Genomic DNA, 16,896 nt, shown 5'->3' on the forward strand with positions numbered 1-16,896 from the left:
TATGTCTGAACAAATCTCACCAGTAAGAGTTTTGCAATAATGGAATGACTATGGTTTTCATAGTTGTCTTAGAAGCTGCTGCTTCAAAGTAGTTAACAGAAGGGAGACAGGAGTTACAAAGGTATTTGACCTGATGATTCTTTTTAATGGAATTCACTATAAATTCTGTTTGTAAGACTAGAAATTTTTGTCAGCATCCTTACATGTTGTACTGACAAGCTGCTGTGATCAAGAAAGAATGCAGTCTTGGTGTGTAAAGTCCCACTTACTTAGTACAGATACAATTACTATTCTGATAATCTTTTCTGGTCAGGTTCTGAGTTAGTACCATTGGTATGAATTTAATGTAAGAGTCTTTGTGCTTTTCTGAGAAGTCACCTGCCACATTCTGAGGATTTAGTGTCCTCCTGGCAAAAGAGAACTAGTCAAGGATTAAGAAACTGTTAAATAAATAGGTAATCTGACATGCACAGAACTATGAGAATGAAGTTTCTAGATTGAGTCCAAAATTGTGTATTCCATCCCAATGCATTCACTCGCCAGAAAAAAAACCAAAACCAATCCAAAATGTTCCTGAAAATGTATTTGTGTGTTTCAGACTGAAAAATCTGCACTGTACAATGTATTTTATTTGTATATTATTAATTTTAAACATACATAATTGTTTCTTGAATTCTTTAATTTCTAGTATTCTCCCTCTGCCCAATGGATAATTTAAAGCTTCATTTAATCTTGTTTTGTCTTGGTTTTTTTTTCCTCCTCGTATTTAAAATTAAAGATTACACCTGTCAGAAGTTATAAATCTCTTTTCTTTTGCGTGAGGTTTCTAACTCACTGCAGAGACCTGATGGCAGTACATCCAGGGATATATCTGTATTAAAAGCTGTGAAGACTATTTCAATTTTAACTATCAGTCAGAACAAGAACATGTAATTACAATTGTAAGAACATGTCATGAAAAGTTACATGGCTTTTATTTGGAGTGTGATTCCTCAACAGCATGTTTTATTAATGCTTTTTAAAAATTATTTGTTTAAGAAAATGGTCTAAATATACTTAGAAATGCATTCTCCAAAAAAACCCAAAAAGTTTTCATAGTAATGGAAAAAAGCAGACCTGATTTTTGGTTGAATGAACTAATATATAGGCCTGTAGGAATCTAGCACTAGCTTTTTTCATGGATGTTGGCTTTCACTGAAGTTGTTGGAAGTTCTAAAGTTAACTTAAATTTGAGCTGAGGGGCCATTTGGGTGTCAGGTACAAATACCTGCTCATGTGACCTGGGCCTCAGCAACTCAGGTTGTGTAAAAACAGCTGGTTATTTACAATCTGGAAAATGAATACCTTATGCTGTTAATAAAAGATAAATTTTGACTATATAAGGAACATGGAATTAAAAATTCAGGAAAAGAAATCAAAGCTGGGTAGGAAGCTCACATTTGCTGTATGTCATCTCTGTTCCAAAATGCCAGCTATGTGGTGGGCAGGAAGGTGTTGACATTGTGGGCTTCTGGTTGATCAGAGAAATTAAAAAGGTGTCCCTGTAGCTCTAGAGGAAAATGCCTATGGCATTTTCCCCAGAGTGATGGAAATTGCAGTTTGTGTTAGTTAAGAAGCATGTGGTTCTATGATTCTAGTGTGAGAAACTAAACTGTGAAACATGATTTTTTTCCCCTGAAGCATACATTGAATAGATGTGATTTTTTTAAAGTCTGCATTTAGGACTAGGAGGTGTTCAGAGCAGAAGGCTGGAACTGAAGGCTGTAATCTTGTGTTTCAAGAAGACAGTAGTTTTTGTTGCACATAATATTTGTGACCAAAACGTTGACTCTTCAAGAGTACTGGGGGAAAAAACTTTAAGTTCCTTCTGTACTTTAATGTTTCTCTTTCTTTGTTATCAGGTAGGATAGCATCTAAGAAGCTAAGGATGAGATCTTTATAGCCATCTTTCACTCATGGTTTAAGCCCAGCCAGCTACTGAGCCCCACACACTGGCTCACTCACTATGCCCTGATAGAATCGGGGAGAGAATCAATAGGGTAAAAGTGAGAAAACTCAGGGGCAGAGATAATGACTGTTTCTCTCTAAATAGGTAAATAGGTAAATGAAAAGCCATGTGTGCAAGCAAAGCAAAACAAGGAATTCATTCACTATTTCCCATGGGCAGGAAGCTGTTCATCCATTCCCAGGAAAGCAGGGCACCCATAACATGTAACAGTGATTTGGGAAGGAAAGCACAGTCACTTTGACCATCCTCCCTTCCTTCTTCCCCCAGCTCGATATTGCTGAGCATGATGCCATGTTGTCTGGAATACCCCTTTGGTCAGCTGGGTTCATCTGTCCCAGTTGTTTCCTTTCCCAGCTCCTTGTGCATTGCCAGCCCATGCACTGGAAGGGTGCAGCAAGGCCTTGATGATGTGTAAGCACTCTGCAAGAGTAGAAATTATCCCTGAATTACCAACACTGTTTCCAGAACAAATCTAAAACATAACCCCACACTAGCTACTGAGAAGAAAATTAACTTTATTCCAGCCAAAGTCAGCACACTACAGTATTTCTGAAATGAAATATTTTCTTCCTCTACCCTCCCCTACCCCCCCGTCTTACTTTATTGTGAGATTTTCCTTTGTCAGACACATACAGAGATTCAGCGCTTTAGTTACAGTAGTTTCCTGCTATGGTAACAAAAAAATAAATAGTTGTAGCTTAGCCTGGAAGTGAGTCCAAGACTGTAAGTTGTGACCTGTCTTTGAACTGTTAAACCTCATCAGAACTGAGACAGTAGCTGTTGCTCTGCGCATTATAAAGCATGTGAGAAGACACCATGTACTGCTTCAGTAGCTCTAGGGCAGGAGGAAAATACACAAAGTATTACTTGCTTTGCAAAAAATTGTTAGCATGGAACTAGAGATGGTTGTCACAGCACAGATTTTGAAAGTTGCTTAACACAACCACAGTTAAGATAGACTGGTGTGTTCTGTTTCTCAAAAGATTAGAACAAAAATAGTTCTATTCTAGATGCCTTTAGGAATTGAACTAACAGACAGAGGAAAAATTTACCTTCTTTATGGTGTATGAGTTTTTATACTTGGTAGTTACTGAACTTGGTCTCTCATTGTCTGTTTCCTATTGTTGTCAGCATTGCAGGGGTATATTTTCACATAAGTGAAGTGTTCTCGAATAATTTGTCTGTGCTGGGAAAAAAACAGGATTTTCTCCCACATCTAGTATGAGTGCTTTCTTCAGCTAACTTACTGCATGAAAGCTCCCATGTTGCATTTATGTTTGACCTTTGCTGAATCTGTGTGCTCATCATTTAGGAAGTTTTGTGTGTAGTGGAACATCATATTGTATCAGTAATCTTGGGAGGTATGTGGAGAACAACAGCTTGGGTGGGGATTGGTGTTTTAACCCAGTGATCAGTTATTTCAAAAGTCTTCTACTAGTAATTAAAATGACATTTCTTTTCCTGCAAAAGCTGTTTTAGCAAGTTCTTGATGCCTTTGTGTACTGATAGAGTTGTAAGCATGGGTGAATATTAATATTAAATGTGTGAATATAGGTGAGTGAGGTGAACTACATACAATTTAAACAGCTATAAAAACTAAGTCATTGCCTTTAAATAGGAGTTCAGTGCATAGGAGACTGCTAATGCATATCCAAATCAAGGAATTACTCATTAACACACATTACTTACATGGAAGCTACAATGAAGAGTGCAGTTAGCTGCAGGAGGAAAGTACTGGTATGCAACATAAGAAGTGTCTTTTTCTAAGGAGGCATTGTTTTCTTCTCAGAAACTCCAAGTTTCTATTTGTTGTGTCCCCCTACCTTTTTCTTTTTTTTGGCTCAGGCACTTCTCTGAAGAAAAGGAAAGGAAAATAATGACTTTGACTCCTTTTATTAAAAGGTTCCTTGGTAGTGCTAAGTATACCCTTTAGATTAAGGGAAAATTAAAATCAGTGAATGAGGCCCTAGAATACCTTCTTAAACCAATTTTTTGTTATGTACAAGATGCTATTTGAACTGCTTAAAGACAAAGTGAGATTTTCTTCTCATTTGAGGTATCATCAGATTTTTTAAAAATTTGTAAAGACAAAGTGAGATTTTCTTCTCATTTGAGGTATCATCAGATTTTTTAAAAATTTGTAATCTGTGGCTTTTCAATGGGCTGTCTTCCAAACCGTCACAGCTATTTCTTATAAGATTAATAACACATGTAAATACACAACACTCCAGAGCATGTATGTGTACTGCTCTACATAAATGTTTTATTGTAGAGGTTCTTGTGCCACAGGGATGAAGTATCTAGGGCAAAAAGGAATTACTCTGCACTGATTCCCTCCTGTGTAATACTGCCAGTTTCTAAGGATAGTAGCCAAGTTATGTTTTAAGCAAGTTCTAATTATAGTAACCAAGTTATTTGACATGATTCTTAAAAAGCCTCACTTGTAGGTGAATGCTTGCTTGGGCTGAAGAATATTAATAAAAGGAAATCTACATCTATTCTGTGAGATGGAAGGTTATTAAGTCATACTGATGACAGATATTTCTTATAATAGGCTGTGAAAAACATTACCACCACCAATGAATGGCTTGATCTTCACTCTCAGCTCCAGATGACCTGTTCTGTTGTTCATAAGGGTAAGTATAATTCCCTTGTTAAAGTATTGGTAAAATTTAGAATTATTTTAGACCATGTCATTGTGCCTTTTTATTTTGTTTGCTTTGGCAAATGCAGTCAGAGTGTTTTACCAAGGTGATCTCTATCTTAGTGGTTTATTCTTGGTCTAGAATGGCTTTACAGCTGTGATAGGATACAACGTCAAATAGTTAGAGCATGATGCTAATAATGCCAAGGCTGTGGATTTGATCCCTATGTGGGCAATTCTCTTAAGGATTGGACTCAGTGAACATTGTGGGTCCCTTCAACTCAGAATATTCTGCAACTCTGTGGTAGTCTATTATTTTAAGGAGATACAGTATATTGATGCGTCCAAGGACCTTAGACTACTGAGACATGCCACCAAATACCTGAGTCATGAGCTTCATAGTTTTGCCTTTCAAGAACATCTCATGCAGTAGACTGAGGAGCAAGACTTCGCTGCATACTGGTGTGGGGAAAAGAAGCAGAGTCACGTAGAATCAGTCATATGCTAGACATATTGCTGGGCCAGTGCTGTCCTTTTAGTCTGTGTGGAAAATACTTACGAGGAATACCCTAGGAATATCTCTGAAAAGTTTGAATTTAGCAAAAATGGATAATAAATTATAGGATTTTTCTGAACAATTACCTTTGTAAAGCAAATACTGTCTTTGTAATTTAAGCTTCTATTATTAGATGTCGTCTGTTACTGAAAATGGAGACATTACTGCTGGAAAGCCAAATGAAGAGAAAACATATAAAAAGGTAAATAAAAGCTTCAACCTTTTTATTGTATGTTTTTCCTTTCATATCGGTAATTCAGACCTGCTGTATGTGAATATATTTCAGAACTTATTAAAACCAAAAACAAATAGAACGTGTTCCATGGGGTTTTTGAAATTACTTTTTCCCTTCTGTCAAATCGTAAAATATTTCTATCCACCACAGAACTGACTATTTAAAACTTGTTTAGTCCAGCTTTAAAGTATACCATATTGCTAAATTGATAGAAATTCTTTGCTCTTAGCAACAGATACATCTCTGGCCTTAAACACTGTTGTAAGGAATTTACTAAGTTTCCAAATGCTTTTAGTGTTTATGTAATGTGTCTAGACTACAAACCAAAAAGCAAAGCATCTCTCCAAGCACTTTGCCAAGCAGACCACTATTTGTTTGCTAAGTATTTTTTTAAAAAGAGATGTGTAAGAGAGGACATATTTAATGTAGGAGCATGCATCAATAGTCCATTTAGATATTGCTGATAGTGGTTTGGGGTTTGTTTTTCTGATACAGATTGTCTGTGACCGGCATTATTTAAGTCCACTAGCAATTTTGATAATGAGCTAAGCTATAAAAGCAAATTTTTCTTTACATATTTACACAACCAAATTGTTAGCTACTGAATTTGACCATTACTTTGACATATCATCTCAAAGAAATGGTGATTATGTTTTAAAATTAATTCTGTAATCAAGCCCAGAAGTCCACATGCTTCTGTAGTACATACAGCGATTAGAGTTTTTAATTTCTGGGGGTTGCTTACAGCAACCAGCAGCTGCTGGTAAAGTCAAGGAGATAGATAAGCTATTTCTTTTACCATCCCTTTTCCTGACAGTTACATTGCCAGTACCTTGGTGGCCTTAGCATTCCAGATAATTTTCTCAGAAATGAAAGGAAATAATGTTTGTTTTAAATACAGGTTAGTTCAAATTTCCCAACTGACGACTTTAAAATATAGAAGTCAGAATTTGTCTTGACAAATAGTATGAGAAAGGAAGAAATGTTTGGTGCCTGAACCTCTCCAGGTTTATGTTGTTAGACTAGACTAGTAATAGCCGTAGGCAAGCTTCCATTCCCCCTGGTCATCCCACATACTCTTCTCTGTTCCACTTCAACTATAAATTCACAGCCTTTCAGAGGAAGCTGTAGAAAGTCTTCTCGCTATGGCACAAATTCTACTGTGTATCTACTGGAAGTACCTCTGACAAGACCTGTGATTCACAGCTGCATCACGCTCACATATCACAGCGACTGTCACCTCCATGTTCTGTCCCTGCACTGCCAGTTGTTGTATCTTATGCCAATTTATTTCCTTTTCATGTAATTACACCTTCAGTTGTTCTGTGCTCAAGATCCTGTACTGCATATGCCCCTAACAGTTTAGTATTATTACCTAATAGTATCATCATACTTCTCCTTTTTGTGGTAATTTTAATAAAATATTAATAAATTTTGATCTTGAAATTTATCTATGCAGAGCTAACTGCTAACATGTATTTGCCCGATGCCTCACTTTTAACAATGTCTCTTTTTTCTGAAGTCAAATTCCTTAGAAACTTTGCACCTTCTGTTAAATATTGAAGACTCTGCTTGAGCAGGGAGGTTGGTCCAGCTGACCCCACTGGTGGTCCCTTCCAACCTAAACCACTCCGTGATTCTGTGATCCTCACCTCCTTCAGATATTCTATATATGTTGTTTCTGTTTTTAAATGGATATTCAGAGGTATCAGTAGTATATGTTGGAAGTATAGCATAAGCCTGGTAGGACTTGTGTTCATCAGAGGCATTTCATATAATTTCTCATTTAACTCCATGGTTTTAGGTAAGTTACACAGAGATATCTTACTCTGTAGAAGGCTTGTTTGCAGCCAGAAGCTGCCTGTCTTAAATTGCCCACAGGTAGTCCATTTACAGTTCTCCAGTCACAGATTGTTACACTTGTTTGATTGAAAAATACTTACAGTCCTTCCTGTGACTTCCTGTGCCACTTTCACCAGAAGTCTGGGCTGGGGAAGAGCTTGTTTCCTCAACTGGTGCTTTTTCAGCTACTTGGGCTGTTTCAGGTAGTTATAACTGCTATCCATGTATTACAAACTTCTGTAGTAATGACTGTATTTCACTGCTTTAAGTTAGCTTGTTTTCACCTAACTCAGGTTATCTGCAGGAGAGCAGCCCTGACTTCAGCCATGATAAAACTTACCAGAATAAAAAATAGTCTGTAAGGCTATCAGGTTTTTCTCTGGAATATTACATTATTGCAATATTTCCTTTTTTGTTTTGTTAATCTCAGCTGAAATAGAGGTAGGTAACAGCATTATCTGAATTAATATAATCTGAATCTCCAGCTCTTCAATTTCCTACAGTAGTCAGCTGACTTGCCATCTGCATGAATGTAAATATCTTGAAGTTCCAAGAAATTTCTTAAATTACTACAACTTTGTGAAAGAGCTTGCATGAGCATTGCTACACTATCCTTTCAGACTCTGAAATGCATAACTGGACCAAGACAGAGCATGATTTTTATTATGAATCATGCTCCTTCTTTCCATTGTTTTCTTGTTAGCTTTCAGTTTTTCTGGGGCTGCATTTTGGCATAAATGCTCCTCTGGCTTTTAATTGTCTGTTGTTATGTAGTCAAAGTCTTGAGAGAAGAGGGAGCACAACTTTCTTTTTATTTGTTTTGGTGTTTTTTAGATTTTTAGATGGCTTTTGTTTAGGTTTTTTTGTTTGTTTTTTTTTGAGTTTTGTTTGTTTTTTGTTTGTTGGGTTTTTGGGGGTTTTTTGGTTGTGGGGTTTTTTTTCTCCCTTTTGAAAGCCAGGGTGTTTTTCTCTCTTTTAAATTATGATTTTTAAGGTGGGGCTGCTAAGCTGTTTAGCTGCATGCATTTTTTACAAACATTATAATCTGAAACTACTTAGGGATTTTCTGTCTATTTGTAAATTTTGAGAAGTTGTTAAGCCTACAGTGTGAATATGAATAATAAAGTGTTTCAGTCACCCAGATCAAAGAACTTAGTTAATGAAAGAGACACTTCACAGATACATGTTCCATGCAGCTTTTAAGGTAGAGAATTAAAATAACTTTGAGATCAAAGAAATTGTAAATTGTGCAGACTGTGGCCAGTTTTTTCAGGGTGGAGGGTTTTTTTGTTGGTTAGCTTTGTTTCTTTTGCTTTTGGTTTTTGGTTTCGGTTTTTTGTTTGTTTGGGTTTGTGGGCTTTTTTTGTTGTGAGAGTTTTTCTTAGAGAAACAGGGTAAGGGATATAAGAGAGACTGGTTATTTGTTTCATTGCATGCTTACAAAAATCAGGTCACCAGACTATAGTTTCTCTTGGATATTTGTATTCAGTCACAGACATCTGGAATATGCCGTTGCCGCCTTTTTCATTTCCTCTCTATTTTGCAGACTTTCTTGTGAGAAGTTGCTGACACCCATGCAGTTTCTGCATTGCAATGCCATCAATCACACAAGCCCTGAGTCTGTTGCCTGTCAAATCAGATTTCAGTAGCATCCTGATGGTTAATAATCGGATGGTGGCAAGAATGAGGCTCAGAGAGGTCTGTCAAAGCACATTAGAAGTGTAGGCAAAAATCACACCAGAAAATAGATGTAAATGTGCACTTGTGAAAATCTGTTACTGGATTGCCACAATCTCTGTTTAGTCTGAAGGCTGCCACACAAGCATATAATTAGAATTTGTTTCTTGCCATTACATATCTTGCAGCTCTTCTGTTTAGTGTATTACAAGCACTTTATGTAACCTGTTCAAAACTGCATATTGTGAGTCACTTTGCCAGGAGCAAGGGAAATTTGCCTGGATAAAGGAAGCCAGCTACCTGTTTTTAGCAATAGCTAGCTGGCTTGCAAACTTGTGCAAGCAGCGTTGTTCCATCTCTTTTAGCATTGACTTATGCTCTGCATCTAATGCTTGCAGGTAGGGTACTTTTTCTTGTAGACATTGCAATTTCATCACTGAAAGTTTTGCTGTACTGGGACCTCAGTGGCAGATTTTATGCACCTATAAAGATACTAAAATGACTGCAACTTTGCCTGGAGCTATGGCCACTTCCAAGCTCAGAGCTCTCAAATTCTTTTCCTCAAAATAGAACAACCAGAGTAGTTACTGAAGCTTAAGCATAAATGCCTTGACTTGGAGGAAAAATTAATTGAAAGCCAGGGAGTCACCTGAATCCAGTTTTGGAAAACAAAGGGAGAGCAGATTTAGCTTGGATAAGGAAATCATTCTAGTTGCAGCTGAACTGTAACAATCACACAGACACACACAGAATGCGCAGGAGTCCATCTTCATGAAGTGTGACCTGCAGAAGGTGAGCAAACATTTGCTAGAGAGAAGAAGTGTGAACTGAAGAAAGACTGGGGGGGTACTATGGCCGTAGTGACCCATAGTCACAAGTTGTGGAGAAACAGTTAAGATTAGTTATTTTAATGGGATTTTTTGGTAACACTAGTTTCATGTCCCTATTTGTGATTTATTATGTGTCAGCTGCAGAAAGCATGCTGAGATGGGGTAGCCACCTCCATCCAGAAGTTTCAATGGAAACAGTGTCAAGAAGTGTTGTTTCAATGAGACTGTAAGCACAGCAGGCACTCAAAGACAAGACAGATCAAGTGCAGGAGCAATGGACTAGGCAATAACCACATGTACGTCTTGAATCTAATTGAAATTTCCTAATATTCTAAGAGAGCTATTTTTAAATATTGCTTGAGGAAGATGTATTGTTTTTCAACAGGCATTGTTGAAATGATGTATTGTTTTTCTCCTCAGATGGTTTGGCTTAAGAGTTTATACAATTTATGGCAGGTTCTATCTTCTCAGAAGTCTGGAAAAGATAAACTGTGTTTGCAGGGAAGTGATAGCATGGGTGGATTCCTAGTACTTATGTTAACTAGTAAAACTGAAGAGCAAATGCCTGCTTGTAGTAGAAAATTCAGATCTGGCATAAGCCATGTAGCTTCAACGATTTTAATTAAGTGAGACCTATCAATATTTTTCTTCCTTTTTAAAAGAATTTATTTATTTCACTGAGACTTTTGCCTGAAGGCAGGTAGCTGTTCTACCCCAGCCCAATTCGTTGTCCAACAGAGGAGAAGGGTGGGATAGTGAGGAAGATGAAAGCAGATTTCTCCACATACAGTAGCAGAGAGAAATGAACCAGTGACAACTACTTTGTGGGATGCGTAGTTGCAAAGCAGTGTTAACCAGTGAAGACTTCTGTTCAGATGTCTGTTTCTACCCATCTCTTACGAAGAGCTGTGGTAGCTAGGTGTCTGTGCCATTTCATTTGGCAGATTTAAAAACCTGTATGAATGACAGTAGTAAAGAAGGTGAAAGAAAGCAATCATCGTTTTGCCTTTCACGGTGAAAATGAGGAAGAATTTCCAAGGCAGGGTTAATTTCTCTGCATCACTTTATGGCACCTGCAATAAACCAGCTGTCTTCTGGAAAAATCACCATCTTTGCTATAGAAAGTTCATAGGTCAAACTTCAACTGCAATAAAATGTTATAAAAGGGGAGAACACAAAAAAACAAGGACAAAGTTCAGATTCATGATGTCTTAAAGGGTTTCCTTAGGATCTATTTTTGAAGAAGCCCAGAATGTTAGAACTACATTTCATGAACATGTAGGAAATGCATATAGATTTGGCAAAGAGCAATTGAGACTTGAAAGATGAATGGAAAAATAACTGAATGACATTAGAGAGGAACTTCTATTAAATCAGATTAAGCCTGTGCCCTCCTGCTCAGCTCCAATCTGCTTATGGTTTGTTAAATGATTTATGCCATTAATAGTCCCATACAATTACCTAGAAATTATAAGGACACTTGTTTAAAGAAAAAAATCCATTTACCATATCTAAAATCTTTATGTACAATGTAGTCTGTACATTTACTGACACATTAGTGTTTTGTCAGGTTTATAATTTACAACCTTCACACTCTAACAGAAACAATTATTGGCCAATTTATAGTATACATTCTGAAATTACAGTATCCATATTTTTGCCATCCTTGCATGTTTTTTTCAGTTACTTTAAAGGACAGACTTTTTCAATCCTTTCAGTAGCCTTGTCCCTAATCCAAGGAGGACTAGAATGAGCAGAATAACAGAAAGTTAGTCTAATCAAGACAGTTGATTTCGACTCAACAGATTATAGCCCCCACCCTATAACTTTCTTCATGTCTTACTTACACTTAAGTTTCTACGCAGCCTTCACCCTAAGCAGCCTAGGCCTGGCCTTCCACCGAACCCACCTAATCTCAGCTCTACTATGCTTAGAGAGCATGATGTTGTCCATATACGTTGCCCTAGCCATATGGCCCATCCAAACACAAACATCCTCCCCCACTATCCTACCCATCCTCATACTAACATTCTCTGCCTGCGAAGCAGGTACAGGACTAGCCCTACTAGTAGCCTCAACCCGAACCCATGGGTCTGACCACCTAAACAACTTTAACCTCCTACAATGCTAAAAGTCATCGCCCCAACTGCAATACTCCTACCCCTAGCTCTCCTCTCACCACGCAAACACCTATGAACTAACATTACAATATACAGCCTATTAATCGCCAGCATCAGCCTCCAATGACTCACCCCCACATACTACCCAAGCAAAGGCTTAACCCCCTGAACATCCATTGACCAAATTTCTTCCCCCCTACTGGTCCTCTCATGCTGACTTCTCCCACTCATAATTATAGCAAGCCAAAACCACCTAGAACAAGAACCCATCATCCGCAAACGAATTTTCGCCACAACAGTAATCCTAGCACAACTATCCATCCTACTAGCCTTCTCGGCCTCAGAACTTATACTCTTTTACATCGCATTCGAAGCCACCCTTATCCCCACCCTCATCCTTATCACACGATGAGGAAATCAACCAGAACGCCTAAACGCCGGCATTTACCTCCTATTCTATACACTCGCCAGCTCACTCCCACTGCTAATTGCCATCCTCCACCTGCATAACCAAATCGGCACACTATACCTCCCAATACTTAAACTCTCACACCCTACATTAAACTCCTCCTGATCCGGCCTAATTGCAAGCCTAGCCCTCCTACTAGCCTTCATAGTCAAAGCCCCCCTATACGGCCTACACCTATGACTCCCCAAAGCCCATGTAGAAGCACCCATCGCAGGCTCCATACTACTAGCCGCTCTCCTCCTAAAACTCGGAGGTTACGGCATCATACGAATCACAATCCTGGTCAACCCAACATCAAACAACCTACACTACCCCTTCATCACCCTAGCTTTATGAGGAGCATTAATGACCAGCGCCATCTGCCTGCGCCAAACTGACCTAAAATCGCTAATTGCCTACTCATCTGTAAGCCACATAGGCCTTGTCGTAGCAGCAACCATAATCCAAACCCAATGAGCATTCTCAGGAGCAATAATCTTAATAATTTCACACGGCCTAACCTCCTCCATACTATTCTGCCTAGCCAATACCAACTACGAACGAACCCATAGCCGAATCCTTCTCCTCACACGAGGACTCCAACCCCTCCTGCCCCTTATAGCCACCTGATGACTTCTAGCCAACCTAACAAATATAGCCCTCCCCCCAACAACCAATCTCATAGCAGAACTAATGTTAGGGACATTACAGTTAGGGACAGTTGTTAGATAGTTTCAGTTAGTTGATTTTGTTGTTGTTGTTATTTTTGGTTGGTTTTTGTTGTTGTTGTTGTTGTTGTTTTTTGTTTTGTTTTGGTTTTTGGGGGTTTTTTGTTATCTGGTTATGAACTGCCTTTATATGCATTATGAATGTCTGAGTAACACCTTAATTTTATTTAAATAACAAATTTATGTTTTAGAAGGCTACCTGAAAGTGATTATTTGTAGGAAAAACAATGTCTAAATCCTGCTTAGTTTATTTGTGGGATCATGTGCGAACTTAAGACCTGATTTGAGAGGATTTAATTTCTCATTTATTTTGCTACTCTGAAAAAAAGATTTCAGTTTACAGTAAGGTAGAGCAAATGGAAGACTGATCTGCAGAGAAAGTAATTTAAGAGAACAGTGTGTTGAGTGCTAGAATATTTATCAGTGATGCAAATATTCCATATACCTGTATTCTATATTATATGCTGCTGTTATGCTTTATGAGTCTGCATATTTTTCATATCTACAGGCCCCTTTAGCAGGCCCCCGTATGACAAATACAGAAAAAGTATAAGGTTACTTTTGACAAAAAGAGGCAAAGGTATGTTTCACCATAATGAGATCAGTTTTGTTTTTTTATGCAGGGATAAAAGCATCAAAGCACCTGTGCAGTAGACAGTAATGTCCTAAACAGCAGAAGGAGGATAGGAGAAGTTTTACTTTGTGCCCCTTTATGTAACAAAGGCAGCTGTCATAGTGTACAGCATTTTCTACAAATTCAATCACTTTCATAACCTAAAATTCATCAACATTTTTATCCTGCTGGTTATTGTCATCCCTTAATATTTCTTGATTGTCAGAAGGTTGATAACAAGTTAAATTATCTGGGACTCACCGTACTGTCCCTGTGCACTGTCAGCTTTACAGTTACAGTTAATAAATAATCTCAGGGTCATTTTCTGAACCTCTGCATGAGACTAATAGGAAGAAAAATATATTTCAGTCTCTAAAAGACTGAAAAAAACCCATGGCGCAGAAGGCTGAATTTTATTGTTTGCTTTGCAGCAGGAGAGTATTCAAGAAAAATTGAAATAAATAAGGGCCTTAGGTTTGAAACTAGATTTTGCTGCCTTTTGCTGCCTTAATGCCTTTTAATGGGCATTAAAAGAGGTGCCCAAGTAAGGAAAAAATCACAAGAGACTTGCGTTTTTCCTGTTGCATTTGCAGTTTCCTATAAATACATTTTTGTAGTAATAAAATGGATGTTTTAAGAACATTTCCTCTAAGGCTTAAGAAGGAACTTCTGTATATTTTCCTTGGATCTAATGATAATAATAATATTATTAATAGTAATATAAAAAATTAAGACAAGTGCTGTTTAAAAAGATGAATTCCAAGGCTTGTTCTGTTTTTATTTTATGGACTGTGAAAAGAAATACTTGTCAGTTGCTAAGGGCATACTGAGTTACCAGCCTTTGGTCATAGTGGTGATTGACAAAAAGTGGACTTTGGAGCAGCAGTTGCCTTCAGCATGCTGTAGCAGCTCTCAATTTGTTTCAAAGCCATTGTTAAAGCATTCTGAATGATTTCGTAACATTACTTTTCTGCTAAACCAGCTTCTGTGGTTGCTGCAGAAATGATGGGTGGCTACTAATGACATTCTTGAATATGAGTGGAAATTAACAAGAAGGTAACCTTGTAGGAAAGGTCTGTGTCATTGCATTAGAAGGTCTTACATTCTGCCTTCTGGAGACTGCAAGTCTGTGGGTCTTTTAAATTTGAAAAAAAATTCTACAAATATTTTTATGAGCTTAAAAGATGATCAGCTGGAACCCTGGACGCTGAGAATTTTAAACTTTCTCTGCTTAAAGGCACAGACCCACAAGAAAACACGGCAATTGACCTGAGGCTGTAGAAAAGACCTCAAAAATTGATTGATAGCACTGGGATTACAGATGTGTCATTGGTTAGAGTTGTGTAATATCACAGGGTGGAAAACTTAGAGTTTGGGGTTTTAGAACATAGAAATTAATATGAAGCAAGATGGAGGTTTTAGGGTGGAGGCAGGTTGTTCTTCTTTACCTTCTAATTCCTTTCTTCCTCATGGGTTTGGGTGATGTTTTATAATTGGACAGTAAAGTCCACATTGTGGGCTTTGAGAGATCAGTTATTGAGTTAAAAGGGAAAATAATCTAGGTGTCCTCTCTTAATTCGATAGTTTAGTCTTAAAAGACCTTGTAACAAGAGATAGTTAGCCATTTTGTGCCTTGCTAATGAAAGGCTGCCGAACTCATGGTTGTGAGGCTGTTTCACTGATAAGAAATAATAAACGCCTGAGTCCGAACATGAACTACCGTCTTAAGTGCCTTCAATCCTGACCTCGAGAAATGGATAATGATCCAGAGGTTTCTTTTTGAAGTCACATTGCCAGGTTACTTGTCTTGGGTGTTTTTGAAGTTTGGTGGGTTTTGTCAGGCTTTATTTGGAATGGCATGTCCTCTGTTGTACTGTACTATCTGCTATTCTTTCAAACAGTGTTGCTTGCTGTGGCAGTGAACACGATGGGCATCCAGCAATGAAGCAGAAACTATTTGTATGTGTATTGGTTTGATCAAAGTTACATAATTACAGCTTTTGTTGGGCATTAATCATTCATGAATAGAAGCCTTTCAAGGAAAGAAAAATGTGACTCTTCTTATGACACAAAGCCAAAGTAGCACTTTCAGAATGGACTGTTGTTTGTTCCCACCAAATCTCTGGTTCTAAACTGTTATGCAAGTTCTGCTTGGTGTGCAGTCTTAATTATTTAAGAGCTACACATCTCTGTCTTTTTAAAAAATAAGCAGCCACTCTAGTATATGATGTTCCAAAACTAGAACAAGATTAGCTTTGTGTACTTGAACCACTTCTTGTGTAATTTTCACTCCTGAAATTGTTCCATTCAAATGCTGAAGTGGCTCTGATCATGAAACTTCTGGTGTTTTCTGCTAGTCTCTTGCTTGTTTAGTAGATAGGAGATAAAACCTAAAAACAGGGACCAAACATGTTGTCTTCAAACTGGTGATCATGCAAGGGAAGATACTCCCTTCCTCATAGCATTCTTTCCCTGACCAATGGTTTTCTTTATTCACTCCTTCCATGTTTTGTTAAAAATTCATTTCTTGACTGGTTTCTGATTTTGACTCACTTCTGCTTTTTTTCAAATTCATGCAGCATGACTGTCTATTCAGCATGAGAATATTTCAGATATGGTCTCAATTTACAAATATATAGTATCACAATTTCATGCTGTTGTTTTGAAGCCTTCTCTGTTCTGCAAGCTCAGGCCATTGAATTTAGTAATTGCACTTTATAAGGGTAGATTTTTACAGAGAGATTTTGCTTTCCCCATTTCATTTTTCTCTGGACTCCTCACAGTCAATGGATCTCTTGCACTGAATTTTAGGCAGAAGGTATTAAATACATTTATTTGCATCTAGAATCAGCATTTAAGCCATAAGCTTGCATTGTGATGCCTCGGCATGCATGTACAATCACCTGGAATTTGTGACTGGTTTTTTTCCAGAATATAATGCATGGTTCACAATCCTGAAGCAATTTTAATATCCTGTTAGATTACAACATTTTTAGAGGGTCACAAAGGATGGTTATAGGTTTTGTCAAGACAGGCAGGAAAGTAGAGGAGGAGGAGTTGTGCTCTGGGTTAGAAGTGAATCATGAACATATAGAGGTCAACTACAGTGACTGTGGAAGCCCTATCAAATGCCTCTGGATCAAGATCAGAAGGGACATCTCCAAGGGGGATCTTAGATTAGGCATTTGCTACTGA

The 16,896-nt window shown here is 37.8% G+C and overlaps 1 protein-coding gene across 1 annotated transcript in view; it reads left to right on the forward strand.

The window, feature by feature from the left end:
- PIP5K1B (phosphatidylinositol-4-phosphate 5-kinase type 1 beta) overlaps positions 1-16,896 on the forward strand; it is a 95,376-nt gene that overhangs the window by 28,018 nt on the left and 50,462 nt on the right. Inside the window, exons 3-4 of the mRNA XM_005420853.2 lie at positions 4,563-4,644; positions 5,342-5,410. Coding sequence (XP_005420910.1) covers positions 5,342-5,410 — 69 coding nt within the window. The 5' untranslated portion in view covers positions 4,563-4,644. The remainder of the gene's footprint in view (positions 1-4,562; positions 4,645-5,341; positions 5,411-16,896) is intronic.

The sequence above is a fragment of the Geospiza fortis genome, unplaced genomic scaffold, assembly GCF_000277835.1.
Source record: "Geospiza fortis unplaced genomic scaffold, GeoFor_1.0 scaffold12, whole genome shotgun sequence".
In the NCBI taxonomy this organism is placed as follows: domain Eukaryota; kingdom Metazoa; phylum Chordata; class Aves; order Passeriformes; family Thraupidae; genus Geospiza; species Geospiza fortis.